The 21,105-nt window shown below is 36.6% G+C and overlaps 1 protein-coding gene and 1 pseudogene across 1 annotated transcript; one reads left to right on the forward strand and one right to left on the reverse strand.

Annotated features, from left to right (window-relative positions):
* The first annotated feature begins 5,451 nt into the window (after nt 1-5,451).
* LOC116292899 (substance-K receptor-like) lies at nt 5,452-6,537 on the forward strand. Its single transcript, XM_089025018.1, has one exon. It carries the CDS (start codon nt 5,452-5,454, stop codon nt 6,535-6,537), a length of 1,086 nt encoding a protein of 361 aa, XP_088881144.1.
* Nucleotides 6,538-14,693: 8,156 nt separating this feature from the next.
* On the reverse strand, nt 14,694-15,922 carry LOC116292898 (RYamide receptor-like; annotated as a pseudogene).
* Between the last annotated feature and the right edge of the window lie 5,183 nt (nt 15,923-21,105).

Below are 21,105 nucleotides of genomic sequence, written 5' to 3' on the forward strand. Positions count from 1 at the left end.
GCGTGATAATGGCAACCAACCACACTTGGGGAACCCGATTACAAACTGGTGTGGATGCTCTTGTACAGAAAAACTGGAAACAGAAAAACACTCAACTACTTGATCCCTCCGTTTTGACTTTTCTCGCGAATTGTGGAAGTTATCGACGAAAACCAAGCCGTGGGAGTCATATTAGCGCGCCATGCGGGTCGCCACTATACGCTGTATTGGTTTACACGGCCAAGAGAAAGATCTATACGCAATCGCATCAAACTCCCCACCTTCAAGTGGACAATCTGGTCAAGCGAAGCCAAAAAAGAACCCCAATAGACGACCTGCACTAACAGGTCACGTGACTCTACCTCCCTTGAAACGAGCATCAGTGACAAAAAAAACAACAGAAATAAAAAGAACATTTCGACATGGGGTAGGGGGGGGTAGGGGGGGGTATGGGGACGGAGTTTCATCTCATAATAAACAAAACAGGATGACCACTTTTCCTATACAATTTTACATCTAGAAGTTTCGATCCCTGGTTCCCTTTCTTCTTCCTCGAAACGTCTAGGTCAGACATTTAAGTTGACAGAGAAAACAGTATGAAAATTCTTAAATGTATATTTCAATTAAGAAGTTTTAAAACCATCAATGTCTTTTTTGTTCGTGTGTTTACCTATTTTGAAACCTTTTCGGCTGGATCGTTATGTCAATGTCTCACAGGTTAAGCAGACGATGGGATATTGAGGTTTTGTCTGGAATCATTGATTCTTCTTTTAATTTACAAGGTAGAACAACGAACGATTAACTGATTCAAGAACACACACGTGCTTCAATAGTTTTTTAAAGAAATTAAATGAAAAAAAAGAATAAGTAAAATGTAGTTTACTAAGGCAGCAGATGACATTACATTATTCAAAGTGCTAATTGTAAGGTAGGCTGTATTTTTATTCATCAATTGAGTTTTTTTTTTTTGCTTTTTGTTTTTTTTTTTTTTTTTGATTTTTAACATAATTCAATGCCTGACAAACTCAGTTTGATAAAGTTATAAAAGTCGGTTAAAAAAGAATAAAACATGAATAAGTAAAATGTAGTTTACTAAGGCAGCAGATGATATTACATTATTCAAAGTGCTAATTGTAAGGTAGGCTGTTTTTTTATTCATCAATTAAGATTTTTTTTTATATTTTCAACGTAATTCAATGTCTGACAAACTGAGTTTTACGGAGTTGATAAAGTTATAAAAGTCGGTTAAAATAGAATCCATTCATAATTTACAATTCTTTACAAAATTTTACTGCATATATGTGTCATGCGTTGGTCCTTTTTCTCATCATCACAGATAAAATCATAGACTATGTAAGTCGGCGTTTTGGTCTTTCAGTTGATTAATGATCTCAGTTGTAGACCAGGCTCACCGACTTGTTTATTTTTTCTCATCTTTAGGGTAAATAAAGACAGTGAAAGTCTGGAACACATTTCGGGCAGGGGACTACTGGAACATCATTCATGAACGGCTATTTTAATAGTGTGACCAGCATAGGGGTCGGACGTTTAGCGAAACTAAAAGCGAAAATAATTCTTTTCAAATTAACTTCATTCTAAGATTTGGTGGTTAATAGCTTTCTTGTTGCAGATGGTGATTGATAAGTACTTAAGGACATATTTCATGATTACTAGAATTACAACTAAACATCTGTTCATTGAGGCCTTGAACTAAACGATAGCACGGCAAAAAAGTGATCGAGCTGAGAGCGATAAACACACCAAAACACCAAAAACCCCTAGTGAACGACCATGTCTTCAAATGCAACAGCTTCAGCCATGGCCAATGCGACTTTTCCAGGATTCCAAGACACTCTTCCTACAAAGATCATTAAGGTAATGATGTACTGCATCCTACTTGTAGTGTCATTCACTGGCAACCTGCTTATTGTATGGGCAACAAGTAGAGACATTCGACTAAGAAGTACGACCAATATTCTGATTGCTAACATGGCGGTCAGTGACCTAATCTTTGCTTTATTCGCGATTCCAAGACATATTCTTCATGTCATCTTTTATCCAGAAATATGGCTTATTGGCGGTGACTTTGGCATAGCTCTTTGCAAGCTAGCACATTATCTGCAAGACGTTTCTTTGGACGTTTCGATTTACAGCTGTGTGTTTATCGCTCTAGATCGCTTTTACGCTGTAGTTTATCCCCTCAGAAGAGGTTTGAGCAAGGGAAAACTCAAGTACATTATTCTAGGGATCTAGGTGTTTTCGATGGCCATTTTTTTCGATTATTTTTTTCTGTTACGATTGTGAAGACAGATGACTCGACAAAATGCATTCAAGATAAGACAAGAATTGGTGTTACAACAAACCTATACTTAAGGATTTACATTTTTATAATGTTTGCGCTGAGTGTTGGAATCCCATTACCTATCATCTCTATCCCTCTACTTACGTATCGCTCTCAAGCTCCGACGAGCATCAGTCCCAGGGCAAGCAGGGAACACTTCATCTGTGAGGCAGCGTCAAAACAAGAATGCCCTCAAAATGTCCGCCGTTGTTGTCAGCCTTTTCTTCCTCAGCTGGTTTCCTTTGACAGTGTACTCAGTATTTTTGAGTCTTTTTTCGAACCTTGATAGCTTGTCAACGGCTGCCAGGAAAAAAATATTTTTCTCAGTGACATTCATTGCCCAATCGAGTTGCTGCTACAACTTCTTTATCTATTTAATGTTCACTCAAGTTTATCGACAGAATTTCAAAAACTTGTTTTCAAAATGTACCTGTGTCAATCCTTGTTCAAGAAGAATTCGCACCAATTCGTTTGCTCTTGAGAACGTGGACCCAGTTGAACAAGAAGAAATGGACGTTGGTGGGTTAAATGAACTGAATTAAATAGGATATTGTATGAGACTCACTCAGGTATTGGTATGAAGAGATAACGTTCCAACGAGACCGGAGAAGTGCGGTTCCTCTTCTTAAGCAAAACTAACTGACAACATTTTATTTTCTTAAAAATCGTAATCCTAAAGTTCTATTCCCTAAAGTTATTCCTACTGACGTTTACCACCGTGAACTGAAATGAATTCACGTAGCATTAGTTTAGCTTAGTTTCACCAGAATTGTGACTAGTCTTAAGAAAAACTATTGTGTCGACGAGAACTTGAATACTCTATCCCCGACCACATATTATTTATAACCCTTATATATTGAAAATTTAGAGTGGATTCTGTAATGATTTGAAACTTTGGATTCACAATCATTTAAATTCAGGTAAATGAAAAAATGTAAACCAGACAGGATTTGTTTAAAGTTATCCAATAAGCATGTGTAAGGATAATATATGTAAATTCAGATATAAATAAAATCTTAATAAAATAATGGATATAATTCATTATGTATAATCCTGATATAAAATTAAGTTTTCGACTACTTGAAATAAAGTCTTTTGGACCAGCACCAATTAGTGAGACATATTCATAAATTTGTACTTCGATTTTGGAGGAAAAAAACATAACAGGCCATGGAGTGCCACACGGATCGTGTTTTGGCCCTTTCTCTTTAACAGTCTATCCTCCAAAGTATAGTACAACTAAGAAAATTAAGTAAAAATTGAATGAGACTGAGTTCTTTTAGCTTTAACGGTTAACAGACGATATTATATCTGCTAGTGGATTTCTTTAAATTTTATCGATTCTTCCCAAATGATTTAAGAAAGCCATCATTTTATTCAAACATTTTCCATTTTACATAGACACAATCTGTACTAAAAGTTCTACTTTTAAGTCATTAATAATACTTTATGTGTTTACTTTTGTTAATGGAAAATATATAATTTCCCATTAAGCAAATCATCAATGTGTTTTAACTTTTTTTGTGTGTGCCGCGCCGGTCTACTCATTTCGAAATCCGCTTTTTGGCTGGATCTATATGTCAGTATGTCATCTGGAGGTTAAACAGATGATGATGAATTAAGCGTTTATCCATTGAATTTTGCGCCATTCTTATTTATTTTACAGACAGAGCAGAAAAACGAGAAGGACCTAGATATTTTCCTTTATTTAGTTATTTATTGGATCTTTCTTATATTTACACGCAGTACGCGTTATTATTTGTTTTGTTGAATTTATTTATTTATAATATACGTTTTTTGTAATTTTATTGGGATACTATCCTGTAGGTGATATCACCTGTCTAGTTCTCCTTAACAGTTTGTTGAAAGCATAGTAAATATGAATAATAATAAAATAAAAAATTCAATTAAAAAAAGGCAAAATTTTAGATAGTTAAAATTTAGATATCAAATTTACTATTAACTATCGGCTTAAGGTGTTGTTACACCACAGCACAACTTGCAACGCCGATTTTTCGTGCAACGCTATTGCGCCATTTGTGTGTCGATTTTTTGCGACATGTTACACGGGAACAACTTTTCGCACAACATTCACTTTAGCATTCAGTCCACGCGCTGCCAACTCACTCACGGCTATCTTTTTTCTTCTTTTCTTGCTTTTATCATTTTTTATCAACTCCAAAAGTTTCATCTTATCCGGATTTCATTAGGTTTAGACAATCGTTGCAGTTGCTGTACTCTTTAACTTACTTCTTCTACAGTCGGCGCCATTTTGCTGCGCTTCAAATCGGCGATGGACATGTTACACACATCAATTTGCTAAAAATTTGTCATCTTGCGCTGTAAGTTTTTGATGCCAGATCAAAAACTTGCAACGTGTTGCAGAGTGAAATATTGCAAAATCGTCCTCGGCGCTATGTTGCACGGCAACGATTTTTCGTGCAACAGCGTTGCGCGAAAAATCGGCGTTGCAAGATAGCCCGTGTAACACCACCTTTAGTAAGCAATGAAACATGAATGTTAAAACGTGGTTTAGTCGGGAAGCAGGTGATAGTTTACCAGCCTGTCTAGCGAGATAACGTGTCATTTTTATTGTTCAATCATAGGTCTTTTTATTATTTCAATGTTTGACAAGGTGATTTACAGAGCGGCTCTGAAGTCGATAAAGTCATAAAAAATCGGTAAGTTGAATGAGAATCCATGAAATGCATCTAATAACTCTTTAAATGGATTTTGCTCACTAATCGACAGTTATCCTCTTAGTAACCACAAACCATAATTGCTATTATATTTCTCTATTGGTACACTCGGTATCTCATTGGTCTTATCGGTCCATGGGTCATGCTGTGGTTCTTTTCCTTATTATTACAGTGAAATCAAATATCTTATCGGGGGTCGGCGTATTGGTGGTTAAGTATATAAATATTTAAACACTGCATTTTCCCCATCTTTTTGTCAGTATATTTCACAAATGGTGAACGCGACTCGGGAAGAAAAGTGGCATCTCCACTAGAATATCTCCATACGGTCAACCGAGGAATTTCCAAATCTCGATTTCTAAGTCAGTATAAGTAGATGTTTAAAAGTTTACTAATATTTCGTAAAACAACTAAACGCCCTAGTGATCCACCATGTCTTTAAATACAACAGCTGCAGCAATGGTAAATGCGACTTTTTCTAGATTCGAAGACACTCTCCCTAAAAAGATCATTAAGGTAATGATGTACTGTATACTATTCGTATTGTCATTCACTGGTAACCTGTTTATTGTATGGGCAACAAGTAGAGACATTCGACTAAGAAGTACGACTAATATTTTGATTGCTAACATGGCGGTTAGTGACCTAATCTTTGCTTTATTCTCGGTGCCAAGACGTGTCGTGAACATCTTATATAGCAATATTTGGTTGATTGAAGGAGACTTTGGACTAGCTCTCTGTAAGCTCGCACCTCACCTGCAAGATGTTTCTTTGGCTGTTTCGATTTACAGCTGTGTGTTTATCGCTCTCGATCGCTTCTACGCTGTAGTTTACCCACTCAGAGGAGGTTTGAGCAAGGGAAAACTCAAGTACATCATTGTAGGGATCTGGATGTTTTCTCTGTCCATGTTTTCCACATATTTCTTCACTCAGACGCTTGGGAAGACAGGAGATTCGACAAACTGCATCATAGATTTTACAAGAATTGGTATCACAACAATCCTACACCGTAGAATTTATTTCCTGCTAATATCAGCGCTGAATGTTGGAATCCCATTACCTATCATCTCTTTCCTCTACTTACGTATCGCTCTCAAGCTCCGACGAGCTGCTGTACCAGGACAAGCAGGGAACACTTCATTTTTGAGGGAGCGTCAAAACATAAACGGCATCAAAATGTCAGCCATGGTTGTCAGCATTTTCTTTCTCAGCTTTTTACCTTTTACAGTGACCATGTTGCTGTGGCTTTTTGGAAACCTTGATAACTTATCACCGTCTGCAACGAAACATTTATTTTTTTCAGTGATTTTCATAAACGAATCCTGTGGCTGTTACAACTTTTTCATCTATTTGGTTTTCACTCAAGTTTATCGACAGAATTTCAAAGACTTGCTTTCAAAATGTACCTGTGTCAATCCTTGTTCAGGAGGATTTCGCACCAATTCCTTTCCTCTTGAGAATGTGGACCCAGTTGAACAAGAAGAAGTGGACGTAGATGGGTTAAATGAACCGAATTAACTGGAATATTGAATGAGAATACTGTTGTATATAGTAGTACATTTCTTCCTTGAAGTACAGATAACTGAAATTTTATTCTCAAAAATCATCCTACGTTCTATTCCTAAAGTTATTCCTACTGACATTAACTACCATGAACTGAGATGAATTTATGAATATTTTTTTAAAAATTGATTGTTTATAGACTGTTGAGACACAGAAACAGTGCAGCACATTAGTAATGATTAAGGGCCTGTCTTAGAAAGTCTTTTTTCAAATTTTTACTGAAGCGTTCTAGAAAATACAAGTTTCAACTTCCAGAGGTTTTTGGTAAAATAGTGCAGGAATATATGGTGCATAATTGTAGAGTCTTTGGTTACAAGCATGAGCGTTGTTACAACGATAGAAGACTACTCTGACTAATTTTTGATGTATCGCCACGCCAAATAAATAAATAAATAAAAATCTTCCAGTTTTACCGCAGTCGAACTACATCTCTCTTAAAGTGCAGGATCTCTCCATGATTTGAAATACCCCTCTTCAATACAGAAATTACAAAATGATGACGTCGTCACGGGGACCTAGTAAAAAGTTAAGTTATCAAATATAGAATATATCTACGAGAATAAAGTAGTCAAAAGTTGCAGAAGGATTTGTTGGTTATACAGTAAAAACCCGCATAAAAGAACACCCATTTTTGGAGTTGAGGCTGATTTTGTTATTATTAAACGGGTGTTTACTGAAAAATCAGCCTGAAGGTGTTCTTACGGTGTTCTTAAAATAAATGTTTCTAAAATATATACAGTATTACTATATAGACTAGCAATACATGTAGGTGATATCAATGTGTAAGTTCAAAAATGTTGTTAAAAAAATCATGACTGCAATAATAACTGTATCAAAACAGTAGAAAAATAAATTATTGTCAGGTCAGGCTTGGAGTCTGCTACTGATAGCACTCAATCTAAATTTATAATAAAATTGAATAAAATTGAATTGAGCTCTATTACTGTACTGCAAAACAGGTCTAGCACATAATTATTGATCTTATTTTTTTTAAGAACACTTCTTAATTTTTCAGGCTGATTGTGTATTTAGTTTACATGGTACTTAAAACGCCCAAATTCAGGCTGGGTGTTCTTAACCCACTTGTTCTTTTATGCAGGTTTTTACTGTAGTGCAGAGCGAAATAGGCAGTTTGACGGTGCGCCTTTGAGACACCATCCAACTCATGTTATTTTAAGAAAAAAATTGGCTTACCACTCTTTTCATTGCTACGTGCTGATCGAGATCAACAGTCGCAACAGGGTAATACACTGCAATCAATTAGAGAATATAAAGGTACCGACCAATTATTTATTTGATTGACGGAAGTGTGTTGCTCAATTTCCCTGTCGCAACTGTTGTCTCGATCAACGAGTAGCAATGAAAAGAGTGGTAGTTTACTCGATAAGAGGATTCTTCCAGTGACGTCACTTGGCTAATACAATGGATTCCATGGTTACGGGAATTACCCAAAACGATTGGCTGAGAATCGTATCCGAAAAATGCGAAATCTAGCCAAACCAATAGCTCTTCACGAGCTAAAAAGCATCATCATCATACTCAAGGTTTCCGCAATGTTTATTTTAAATTTGATGCCCTAAAATGGCTAGTGTTTGGCATTAAAAATTAAAACCGATACACTCAAAAGCCTGGGCGACGTCACAGTCAGCAACATAATAGAACTGAGTAGAAACCTTCATAACTTAAAGACGCAACATTCAAATAAAGTAATATTTCACCATTCAACTATTCACTTGATCTAGAACCAATACTGAAAGTATTGTATCAGAGGTTAGGAGTACTTTAAATCCTCTTTTAAGGTCATCCATTCCCAATGGTTGTGAATCGGTACAAGATCGACCCTAGAGTAAAAGTGGTCTTCAAAACTGCATAGACTTTGACAATACTCAATTTTGTTTTGAAGTGTGATCGTTCGGGGTGAGCGGAGTGTAATAGTTTTGAGAAAGATTGTTCTCAAGACTACATTAACCCAGACGATCATACGTGGGTACAAAGATATAATATGTTTGCAGAGAGATTATCTTTGCTTTAAGTTTCCTTAATATGGGAACACAAACCTCAAAGACTCTGTCATCTAGCGAATAAAACCTAGCCTTTAAAATATGAGCAAGACAAACTGAGAAATCCTTTTCTAGAGCAGCTGTCAATCAAATTCCCTCTCGTTCGCCTACTCGAGGCTTTTATTTCAAATTTTATGCGTTCATTGCCGGTTTGATTGCTTTGTTTTCTAGCTTTCGTCATTCGCAAAAACTTACATTTTAATCACTTTTCAGTTTTCATTTCATTTCTTTCTTTCCGTTTTCTTTTTCTTTTTTGAATAAAAGCGACAACTAATCTACTCTCTAAAAAAAAGCTAAAACACGAACGGTTATAATGATCATGATCTCTTTACCTTACGCAGATGACAGCATAAGTATGTTTGTTTTGGAAACAGTTTTAGGTTTAAAATTAGGTAATTATGAGAACGTTTTAAGAAAGTAAACATGGGGAAAAGTCAAGTCTTATACGAGTTTTCTTTACTCAATAGACCTATCCCGAATTTACTTGACTGACCACGAAACATTGGTTTGAAGTCGAGGTTGAACTTGATGAATAAAAGAATCAAGTTCAGTCTCGACTTCAAACCATCGTTTCGTGGTCACTCAAGCGAATTCGGGAAAGGTCTATTCGTTCATTCAAGTTTAGATTTTTTTAAATATTTCACTAAAGGCCGAACATTACCCTTGGTTCGAGAGGATCTTATTTGCTTCGGCTAAACCGTAGGAGCGAGAATAAATCAACTGGAATGAACATGTAAAATATGTCTTGGCTAAGGCTGGAAAAAAGGTCGGGATGTTAGGGCGCATTAGGCATAACTTGACAGCACATTGTGCAAACATCATTTATATTTCATTTATTCGTCCTATATTAGACTATTGTGATACGGTGTGCCACTGTTGCGGTGAGGTGAATAGCAAAGATCTAGAAAGGCTCCAAAGACGCGCAGCACGCATAGTTGCTAAATCTTTTGATAGTGACAGCGCAATGGATTCCCTAAAGTGGGGAAAACTTTCTCGTAGGCGTGAACATCATACATTTAAGCTAGTAAAGAAATGCGTCAATGGCCGCTGTCCACAACTTTTCACTCACTATTTTAAATTCAATAGTAGTGTTTCAAAGTGCAAAACTAGACAAAGTCACCTTCTACATTTGCCTAGGGTAAGAACGGAAATTGCTAAGCGCAGCTTTTATTATTATGGATGCACAGTTTATAATACATTCTTAACATAATTTCTCTTTTCGTCTAAATTTTTCTACACGTTCTCGTATCGTCGTTTTATATCATTTATATGTAAATTTCATATAGATATTTATAAATCTAATATATACATGCGTGTAGGTCATGTATGTTTGGGCCGGGTTTTGGCGTCGATTTTCGCATGTGCTGAGTCCAATGCAATTGAACTTTTTTTGCTCGTTTGCATTGGACTCGGGGCATGTGGGGGTCGACGTCCAAGGCCTGGCCTTGGCATTATTTTTTAGTATTATGAGTTAGCATTATATTTTATATTTTATTAGCATAGTATTAGTACCCATATTTTAGTATTTTACTTAAATTATATTTATTATTGTATGGATTTTATCAGGGCTCCTATTGATAACAGTTATTTTATGTAACTGAAAGGGCTACCCTGAATAAATAAAGGTTCATTCATTCATTCAGCTCTGGGCTGGTAGTATTGACCTTTATCACACGGCAGTCATGTTTATCCTCATGAGAATAAAAACCTCTGTTTCACCCGCATAAACTCATTCTCATTCCGGATACGTGTGGACGGGGCCTCGAACTCTTGTATACGAGGCTACGCGTGGTAGAATCTATTGTTCCAACCAACATGGCTGCCGCGTGAAAAAGTCCCATAGAAATATATTTATCGGTTATTTAATTTGGTTGGTACTGGACAGACCTCTTCCGGCTTTTAGGAATATCATTATTTGACGGACCGACTCAAAAGACAGTGAATCATAACCTCATAAATAGCATTTTATGGATTAAAATATCTGTTCGCGAGTTACATCCCTTGTCTCTTCTCAAGCGTTACCTTGTTAACACTTTACAGTACCTGAGCGAGTGTCATACGTAATTTTTAAAATATTTAAGTCAATCAAGGTCTTTGATCGCATTCAAGTTGACTTCTCCTTGACGTTCAACTGGGGCCACATTGTTTTGAAGAGCAAAAGAATTGGTGCGAAATCTTCCTGAAAAACGATTCACACAGGTACATTTTGAAAACAAGTTTTTGAAATTCTGTCGATAAACTTGAGTGAACACCAAATAGATGAAGAAGTTGTAGCAAGTACTTGATTCTGCAATTAAAATCGTTGAAAAAGATAAATTGTTCAATATAGCCGGTGTTAAGTTATCAAGATTTCCAAAATTTTTCAGCAAAGCGGTCACTGAAAAAGGTAAAAAGCTGAGGAGGAAAAGACTGACAATAACGGCAGACATTTTGAGGGCATTCTTGTTTTGACGCTCCCTCAAAGATGAAGTGTTCCCTGCTTGCCCTAGTATTGTAGCTCGTCGGAGCTTGAGAGCGATACGTAAGTAGAGGATAGAGATGATAGGTAATGGGATTCCAATATTCAGCGCAAAAACCACACAATAATATATCCTACGGTGTAGGATTGTTGTGAAACCAATTCTTGTGAAATCCATGATGCATAGTGTTGTTGAATCTCCTGTGTTCATAAGCGTAAAAGTAAAGAAATATGTGGAAAACATAACTATTGAAAAGATCCAGATCCCTGGATAATGTACTTGAGTTTTCCTTCTGCTCAAACCTCCTCTGAGTGGATGAACTACAGCGTAGAAGCGATCGAGAGCGATAAACACACAGCTATAAATCGAAACAAACAAAGAAACGTCTTGGCAGAAAAGGTGCGAGCTTACAGAGAGCTAGTCCAAAGTCACCATCAATCAGCCATATTCCTGGATGAAAGATAATATAGGAGATATTTCTTGGCATCGAGAATAATGGAACGAGAAGGTCACTAACTGCCATGTTTGCAATTAGAATATTGGTCGTACTTCTTAGTCGAATGTCTCTACTTGTTGCCCATAAAATAAACAGGTTACCAGTAAATGACACTACAAGTAGTATGCAGTACATCATTACCTTAACGAATTTTACAGGAAAAGTGTCTTCCAATGCGGAAAAGGTCCCATTAGCCATGGCTGTAGCTGTTGTATTCAAAGACATAGTGAATTACTAGGGGGGTTAGGTGTTAGGTGCTATTTTGTCGTGCTATCGTTTAGTTTGAGGCTCCAATAAACAAAGATTTAGTCATTCCCTTTGCATAGAAAATGTTTTCGTTTTGGACCCATGAAATATTGCTGGCTGGACGTAAAGGTACCTTTGGATGAAGGATGTTCCACGGCAGTGGTGAAAGGTGCCTGCGAGTTGTTTCGCCGTCTGTATGGGCAATGCATTCAAAAATTTGAGTAAACTAATCATCCACATACAATTAAACCGAAAGATCAATACACCTGGTTGTCAGTAGAAAAACTGAGTAACAACTTTATTTCAAGAAGGAAACGCTATGACTATTTTTCTCGCTAACGGTTCTCGAATCTAAAGGACAAAGTATTACATGACATTTTATATGTAAAGTGTATTTTAGTAAATTTTATGTTCGCAAACAGAATGAGAAATTCTTTAATTAGTATCTGTCAATTTATTTTGTTTCACCTGCTCGAGGCTCAAATGTACCGATTTTACACATTCACTGTTCGATTAATTAGTTTTCTAGCTTTCGTCAGTCGCAAAATTTCACATTTTAATTCCTTATCAGTTTTCATTTCTATTTCCTATTCTATTTTATAGAAAAACCAATGAGAGATAACTCTTATTCGGTGCATTTGTGTGTTCTTGTTGTTCGTTGTTCTACTCTCTAAAACATGAAATTGAAATAATAATAATAATAATAATAATAATAATAATAATAATAATAAAACAAAAAAGGAGAGATTACGAATATAAAATAACAAATCTATATAATATTTACTTATTTATCTATGAAAACATATTTGTAAAATAAATTAATAGCTCAAAACACGAGTCCAGCTCTTCACACTGATATAATACTATATTAAAACTATACATTTATTATTAAAATCTAAATATTTCTAAATTTCCTAATAATAATAATAATAATAATAATAATAATAAATAATAATAATAATAATAATAATAATAATAAAACGCGAACGCTTATTATACCATGACTTGTTTACCCTACAGATAACAGCGTAATTATGCGTAAAAAAAGGTTATGAAACAAGTAAATTTGAAATTAGGCAAGCGTGTTTTAAAAAATTAGAATTACGTAGTAGAATTGGCTCCATCTGTTCACTGTGAAACGAGTACCCCGACCCTTCTCAGCAAGATTTTTCGTTAGAAAGCTGAGAGGGGTTTGGGCACGAGAATGAGCCCAGTCTTGTACGAGTTTACGTTAGTTTTTATCTAGAGATCATGAAGGACAGAGAGAGACTCTCGCGCTGTTAGCTTTGGAATATCAGATTTCCCGAAAAGTTATTTTTAGATCTTGCGTACTGCTTAGGAAAACTGATGGTTCAAAGCTGATGTACAGAGAGCCGCGTCAAGAAATAAAGCGTTAAATGATCGCACCTCTTTAAAAACGAATCGAAACCCTTTTATCCCGTTAATTTTTCCTAACGATACGACACTTTAAAATTCGGTGTTAAAAAGATTAAATAAATCACATTTGAAAGAGTAAGAGAGAAGAGTTTGAAAATCACGAACTGCATGGATGTAAGGGTTCGTGCACCGGCATCCCAAGGCCATTTTTCCGCTTCTTCAGGAAAACTAAGATTATCTCCACTGTTTTCTAAGCAAAACAAAAAACAAAACAAAACAACAACAAAAAACACACACACAATAATCTATTTTATTTTATGAAAGGATTCCACAACTATAAAAAGATGAACTTTTCAATTCTCCCAAAATTGCTAGTTAACCAATCGTAGATTTATTTTTGTAAAGCTTTCTCAAATCACCAAACGTTACTTTTCCAAAAACACGATAAAAGTTATTTACTAAATTGAAGGAGAACTCTCTTTATTTTTCAATCACTGGACCACAGACCTAGCGTAATCAAAATGTTTAAAAGTTTAAAGCAATTAGGAAGCACCGTAAATACTCAAGAAGTGTCAGAAGCACTCGCCTACGGCTCGTGTTTCTCCTTACACTTCTTTCATACTTACGCCACTTCCCGGGGGAGGGAGGTACTCTCCTATATTTGCTATACGGGTATGTGCCGCCCTATAGGGTATGGTTTTTCGGCTTTTGGGTCTGGGGTAGGGTATTATTTTTTGACATTTTGTCTGGGATAGGGTATCATTTTAGTCTGGGATAGGGTTAACGATTTGGTCATTTTTGTCTGGCGTATAGGTTACGCTTTCTGCCGACCAAAAACAATAAAAACGTTAGTAAATATTGATTACAATCTATTGAATAGCCGTCTTTTCCGTCCTTTAGTCTGGGATAGTGTGTGCAATTCTTAGTTTTAGTCTGGGGTAGGGTATGTAAAACCAAATTTTTAGGTCTGGGATAGGGTCAGGGTTTTGAGGTCCTGGCGGCACACCCCTACCCAAGTTGGGGTGGTAGTTACCCCCCCCCCCCCCCCCGGGCGCCACTCCCTGCGTACTTTATTACTGAAGGGAGCACGGAAAAAGCTGTTTTATTTGTTAAATATATATGTATATATATTTCCATATATATATAGATAGATATATACTTTCCATTATATATAGATATATATTTCCAGTCGCGACATGGAAATCGGCAATAGACTGCCCGTCAATCACAGTATTAAAGTTCGGCGTTTCGGGGGCCCAAACAAAATGGCGGGCTTTTGAATTTAGAACTTTAGGAAGTAAAATTAAAACCAATAGAAACGCTTGTAAGAATAAATTATGACGTCATCTTAACTAGCCAATCAACGTTAGCGATAGTTAAACCAACACCAGGGTCTTTTCCCCGACGACCGCAATGACTTGGAGTCGTCCGAGTGGACCATGGGGACGAGATTGCTTGCAATATTCTAGTCAATCAAGGTCTTTGATCGCATTCAAGTTGACTTCTCCCTTGACGTTCAATTCGGGCCACATTGTTTTGAAGAGCAAAAGAATTGGTGCGAAATCTTCCTGAAAAACGATGCACACAGGTACATTTTGAAAACAAGTTTTTGAAATTCTGTCGATAAACTTGAGTGAACACCAAATAGATGAAGAAGTTGTAGCAAGTACTTGATTCTGCAATTAAAATCGTTGAAAAAGATAAATTGTTCAATATAGCCGGTGTTAAGTTATCAAGATTTCCAAAATTTATCAGCAAAGCGGTCACTGTAAAAGGTAAAAAGCTTAGGAAGAAAAGGCTGACAATGAACGGCGGACATTTTAAGGGCATTCTTGTTTTGACGCTCCCTCACAGATGAAGTGTTCCCTGCTTGCCCTGGTACTGCAGCTCGTCGGAGCTTGAGAACGATGCGTAAGTAGAGGATAGAGATGATAGGTAATGGGATTCCAACATTAAGCGCAAATATCACAAAATAAAGAATCCTTAACTGTAGGATCGTTGTGATACCAATTCTTGTGAAATCATGAATGCATATTTTCCAGTTTAATTTCTTCACAATCGTAACAGAAAAAAAATAATTGGAAAACATGGCCATCGAGAACATCCAGATCCCTGGGATGATGTATTTAACTTTTCTTCTGCTCAAACCTCCTCTGAGTGGATGAACTACAGCGTAGAAGCGATCGAGAGCGATAAACACACAGCTGTAAATAGATACAGCCAAAGAAACGTCTTGCAGGTAAGATGCGAGCTTACAAAGAGCTAGTCCAAAGTTTCCTTCAATCAACCAAATATTGCTATATAAGATGTTCACGACACGTCTTGGCACCGAGAATAAAGCAAAGATTAGGTCACTGACCGCCATGTTGGCAATCAGAATATTGGTCGTACTTTTTAGTCGAATGTCTCTACTTGTTGCCCATACAATAAGCAGGTTACCAGTGAATGAGACTACAAATAGGATGCAGTACATCATTACCTTAATGATCTTTTTAGGGAGAGTGTCTTCGAATCTAGAAAAAGTCGCGTTTACCATTGCTGCAGCTGTTGTATTTAAAGACATGGTGGATCACTAGGGCGTTTATAGGTTTAGGTGCTATTTAGCTGTTTTATCGTTTAGCAATCGAGGCCAAATTGAAAAAAGGTGTAGTACCTATGGAATGAACCATGCACTTCTCAATGAGCTTTAAAGTTATGACTTATTTCTGGATCCAATTTCTCGCTTTAAAGACCCTGAGATCTGACAGACTCGCTGAATACGCCGACTGACAAATAGTCTATAGTTTCAATGAGGACGTGAATGAACATAATTTAAAGCGAATTAAACAAAATAGAGCTAAGTAGCTCATTTCAGCGCTAGCTTCTTATCACCAAGCCAGCTGGACTGCAAGCTAAACATTACGTGCTATTCTAACGCAAACATATCATTAGGTATTAGTAAAAATACGCAGGTGATTATAGAAAATCTCGCGCACTGATTGGTCAAGAAACTCACACTATCACACGATAATCACCTCGAGCAAAAATCCAAAAGGGTGGCTAGCCGCTTTGTTGCTGTTACCGGAAAAAAATGCCTTTTATCTTCTTTTTTTTTCTTTTTTGAAAGAATCACCTGTGTATTTATACTAAAACAATTTCTTTGAATAGTTGTTAAATAAAATGATAATGATAATAATAATGATAATGATAATGATGATCATGATCATGATCATGATCATGATCATGATCATGATCAACGACAACGACAATGACAACGACAATGATAACGACAATGATAACGACAACGACAACGCCAACGACAATGACAACGACAATGATAATGGTAATGGTAATGATAACGACAACGACAACGACAACGACAGCGACAACGACAGCGACAACGACAACGACAATGACAACGACAATGACAACGACAACGACAGCGACAGCGACAGCGACAACGACAATGATAATGGTAATGGTAACGACAACGACAACGACAACGACAATGACAACGACAACGACAACGACAACGACAACGACAACGACAACGACAACGACAACGACAACGACAACAACAACGACAACGAGAGCAGAGCAATGTGTTTAATGATAAGTAAAAGGACTAAAACATGACTTATGTGATTTGATCGAGGTAGAGTCTCCCAGTAAGGACATTATATAGCAATTATAGTGTGTTGAGCATATAGCTGGCGCTATATGAGGACCCAGAAGAAAACACAGACATTTATCAATAGGTGCCTTAGAATTATTTTCCGGATGCGTTGGCAAGATAAAGTTTCGAAAGAGGAGCTCTGGAGGCAAGTAGGAGAAGAACCAGTTGCTATGCTGATAAGAAAAGGAAATGGGGTTGGATTGGTCACACGTTACGCAAGCGTACGAACTACATTACGCGTCAGGCTTTGGGTTGGAAAGGGAGGAGGAAGCGAGGCAGCCTAGAAACAGCTGAAGGAGAGATGCGGAGAAGCTGAAGGAGAATAGTCTGATTTGGTCAGATATTGGTCGAGGCCCAAAACCGTGTGCGCTGGAGAAGGACCATCGATGGCCTATGCTCCGCAGGGAGCCAAGGGCCTAATTAAAAAAGTAAGCGTATAGCTGTCGATTAGTTAAGTCTCGTAAAGAGTTATATATAATAAATAAATTCTCTTTCAACTGATGTTTTATATCCACTTTAACATCAACGACTCCATAAAGCATTTTGGGAAGCATGGGTGGCGTAGAGGTGAGAGCGCTTGCCTCTCATCGATGCGTCCCGTGTTCGATCCTCTGACTCGTCGTATGTGAATAGAGTTCTTGGTTCTCTCCGGTGCTTCCAGGGTTTTCCTCGGGGTTCTCCGGTTTTCCTCCCTCCGCAAAAATTAATTTCTAAATTCTAATTCGATCTAGAAAGGGCCTAGATGTTTTTCTGTGTAATTCTAGTTCCCCTATCAAACTGTGTAGTTTTTTTAAAACATCGTTGTCAATTATATAATTGAGTGAAAACTGATCCTCATGTATCTTGGTAGACAGGCTGAAAGACTCAGCCTATAATTAGCATTTGGAACTGAACCACCTGCTCCCTAAACTACTTTATATTTCACTACGTTTTCTTTCTTTTTTATTTGATTTCTCGGAAAAACTATCAAAAATGGTTACGTTTTTTTTATTTTATTTATTTTTAATCCAAAATATTATGGAGAAAAATGGGTTGAAAGATAATTTACTCATTTGTTATAACTCTTTCAAAAGAGTTTCTAAATAAATAGCACTTTCTTAAGTTGACTATAATTGCTATAAGAATCAAAGACTAGCCGCGGTAATGCTTCGTTCTTTTTTTGTCCTTTCATTACGGTGACATGTTAGACTGTGTCAATAGACGTAATATTTCTTAGCATCAGGTCTGTGGGTGATGAATGGGTGACGAGGCTTTGACGGTGAAAGAACTCAAGCAGAGGACTATCCCTACTAAAACATTATTCATGCATGGAACGGCGACTTCTAGTGCAACTAGAACTTAGCACTTCTGGATCTGAAGTATATAAAAAAAACTTTTTTTTTGAAATTAAACCAATAGTAGGATTTGGTGGTTAATATCAATAATATTAATAATATTATAGTACACTCAGCAAAATTACTCGACTCCGATTGGTCGAGAGGAGTACAATTATAGCGTTAATTGTACACCGTAGGAGTACCGAATTAAGTCGCTATGGCAACACGGCCAAAATAATGTCAAAAACAATTATTTTCTATCATTTTGTACTTAAAAAACATATAAATAAAATTTTAAAGCCGTAAGAACCAATCTTTTTTATGCATTTCAGTTGCGCGATGGACTGAAAATCGGCCGCCAAATAGACAAAGATCAACGGCGTCGCTTCGCATTTTTTACTGAAATTTTGTTGAGTGAACTATAAACGATAAATCGCACGATCTTCTCGTAAAGGCGAGTGCAATTAAAGAACTTTCAAAACATTACTCGTGTCTATTAATTTCCAAATTGTACTCGAGATCGTGCGATTTCCTATACTAATTTATTTATATGGCGCTCATCTCTAAAATTGTCCAAGGCGCTTCACAAAAAAATTACAATAGAATATTTACAATAGTTACAAAATGCTTACCTATTGATTATAAATAAAATGTAAATATTTAAAAGATAAAACTAATTAATAATTGCAATATATAAAACAAATCTAAGTCACGTAGTCTTTAAATATACTTCTTCTTGTTAAGAAAAAAAGAAGATAAATGTGTCTTAAGTCTATTTTTAAAACTAGCAACTGTTGAACTTAAACGAATCTCTAAGGGAAGCCTATTCCACAGTCTTGGAGCAGAAAAGGATATTCCTCTCGTTGCAGATAGTGAAGGTTGACATGCGGGTGCATCTCATTTTGGCTGCAATCGGCCGAAGGGTTTTCATGAGAAATTGGATCCAGAAATACGTCACAACTTCGAAGCGGCTCCATGAGACTGAGTAGTAATTGACTCAATCGATCCATAAGTACTCTACAACTATATTCATTGAGGCCTCGAACTAAACGATAGCACGGCTAAAGAGCACCTAAAACTAAAACATCTAGTAATCCACCATGTCTTTAAATACAACAGCTACAGCCATGGCTAATGGGACCTTTTCCGGATTATTAGAAGACACTTTTCCTGTAAAGGTCGTTAAAGTAATGATGTACTGCATTCTACTTGTAGTCTCATTCACTGGTAACCTGTTTATTCTATGGGCAACAAGTAGAGACATTCGACTAAGAAGTATGACCAATATTCTGATTGCCAACATGGCGGTCAGTGACCTTCTCGTTCCTTTATTCTCGATACCAAGACATATCTCCTATATTATCTTTCATCAAGGAATATGGCTGATTGATGGTGACTTTGGACTTGCTCTTTGTAAGCTCGCGTTTTACCTGCAAGACGTTTCTTTGGTTGTTTCGATTTACAGCTGTGTGTTTATCGCTCTCGATCGCTTCTACGCTGTAGTTCATCCACTCAGAGGAGGTTTGAGAAGAAGAAAACTCAAGTACATCATCCCAGGGATCTGGATGTTTTCTCTGGCCATGTTTTGTACAAGTTTGTTTACTTTGACGCTTGTGAAGACAGGAAAAACAACAAAATGCATGATGAACTTTATCACAAATTGGTATCACAACAATCCTACACTTGAGGATTTATTATTGTGTGATATTTGCGCTTACTGTTGGAATCCCATTACCTATCATCTCTATCCTCTACTTACGTATCGCTCTCAAGCTCCGACGAACTACAATACCAGGGCAAGCAGGGAACACTTCATCTTTGAGGGAGCGTCAAAACAGGAATGCCCTAAAAATGTCTGTCGTTGTTGTCAGCCTTTTCTTCCTAAGCTTTTTACCTTTTACAGTGACCGCTTTGCTGTGGTATCATTGGAAATCTTGATAACTTAACACCGGCTGTATTGAACGATTTATCTTTTTCAACGACTTTAATTGCAGAATCAAGTACTTGCTACAACTTCTTCATCTATTTGATATTCACTAAAGTTTATCAAGAGAATTTCAAAAACTTGTTTTCAAAATGTACCTGTGTGAATCCTTGTTCAGGAAGATTTCGCACCAATTCTGTTGCTCTTGAAAATAATGTGGCACCAGTTGAATGGGGAAAGATCAACGTGAATGCGATTCAATCGAATGAATGAACTTGATTAACTGAAATATTGTATAAAACTCACTCATGTATTGGTTATACATACGGATCTAATAAGAATTAAAAGTAAACTTTTGCCTTCGTGGCGTTAAACAGTAAAAAATTTTTTTTCAAAATCTACACCCTCAACTACGTGACAAATCTGACAGTTCATTTAGCAATTTATTCTCTTGAATGAGTTTTTCCTACAGACAGTTACCATTGTCCGAGATAAATAAATCCTAATATAAATCCTTTAATGAGTAAGAACTTTGAGTAAAAAATATTGTGTCATCAAGATCGAAATGCAAAGGAAAATGTGACTGCCTATTTTTGTGAGATGCTCTTAATTAAACAACCACCATCCCTTAAAGTTTAATCCGACTCCCTAATGGACAAACTGTTTATCCAGCTATTAATCTTCAGGCAATCTATTTTTTCACTTGACAATGGCGTCACGACGACTCCGCCAAGTCGTGTATTTCTACAGGTGTTAAATTTCGTTATTTCAAATTATTTCAAATTTTACGAAGTAATTTAACACCTCTAGACTTTCGAGAATTCCGAGAACACTTTTTTGGGATGTTGTGATTCGTTGATTTGCCAAGTCAGCTTAAAGAAACGTCAAAAATAGAAGGTTCTTATATATTTACTAAGCCTTTTGGAGTAAAATGTAGAAGAGAAACTTCGTTGTGAACTGTCAATCAAAAACCATGTCTCAACCGGTGAA

This window comes from Actinia tenebrosa, unplaced genomic scaffold (genome assembly GCF_029948245.1).
Source record: "Actinia tenebrosa isolate PJP-AT-01 unplaced genomic scaffold, QUT_ActTen_1.0 PGA_scaffold9__36_contigs__length_13948895, whole genome shotgun sequence".
NCBI lineage: Eukaryota > Metazoa > Cnidaria > Anthozoa > Actiniaria > Actiniidae > Actinia > Actinia tenebrosa.

Bases quoted from the DNA above. Each gene is read 5' to 3' on its own strand.
- LOC116292899 (XM_089025018.1), top strand. From the start codon at position 5,452: ATGTCTTTAAATACAACAGCTGCAGCAATGGTAAATGCGACTTTTTCT.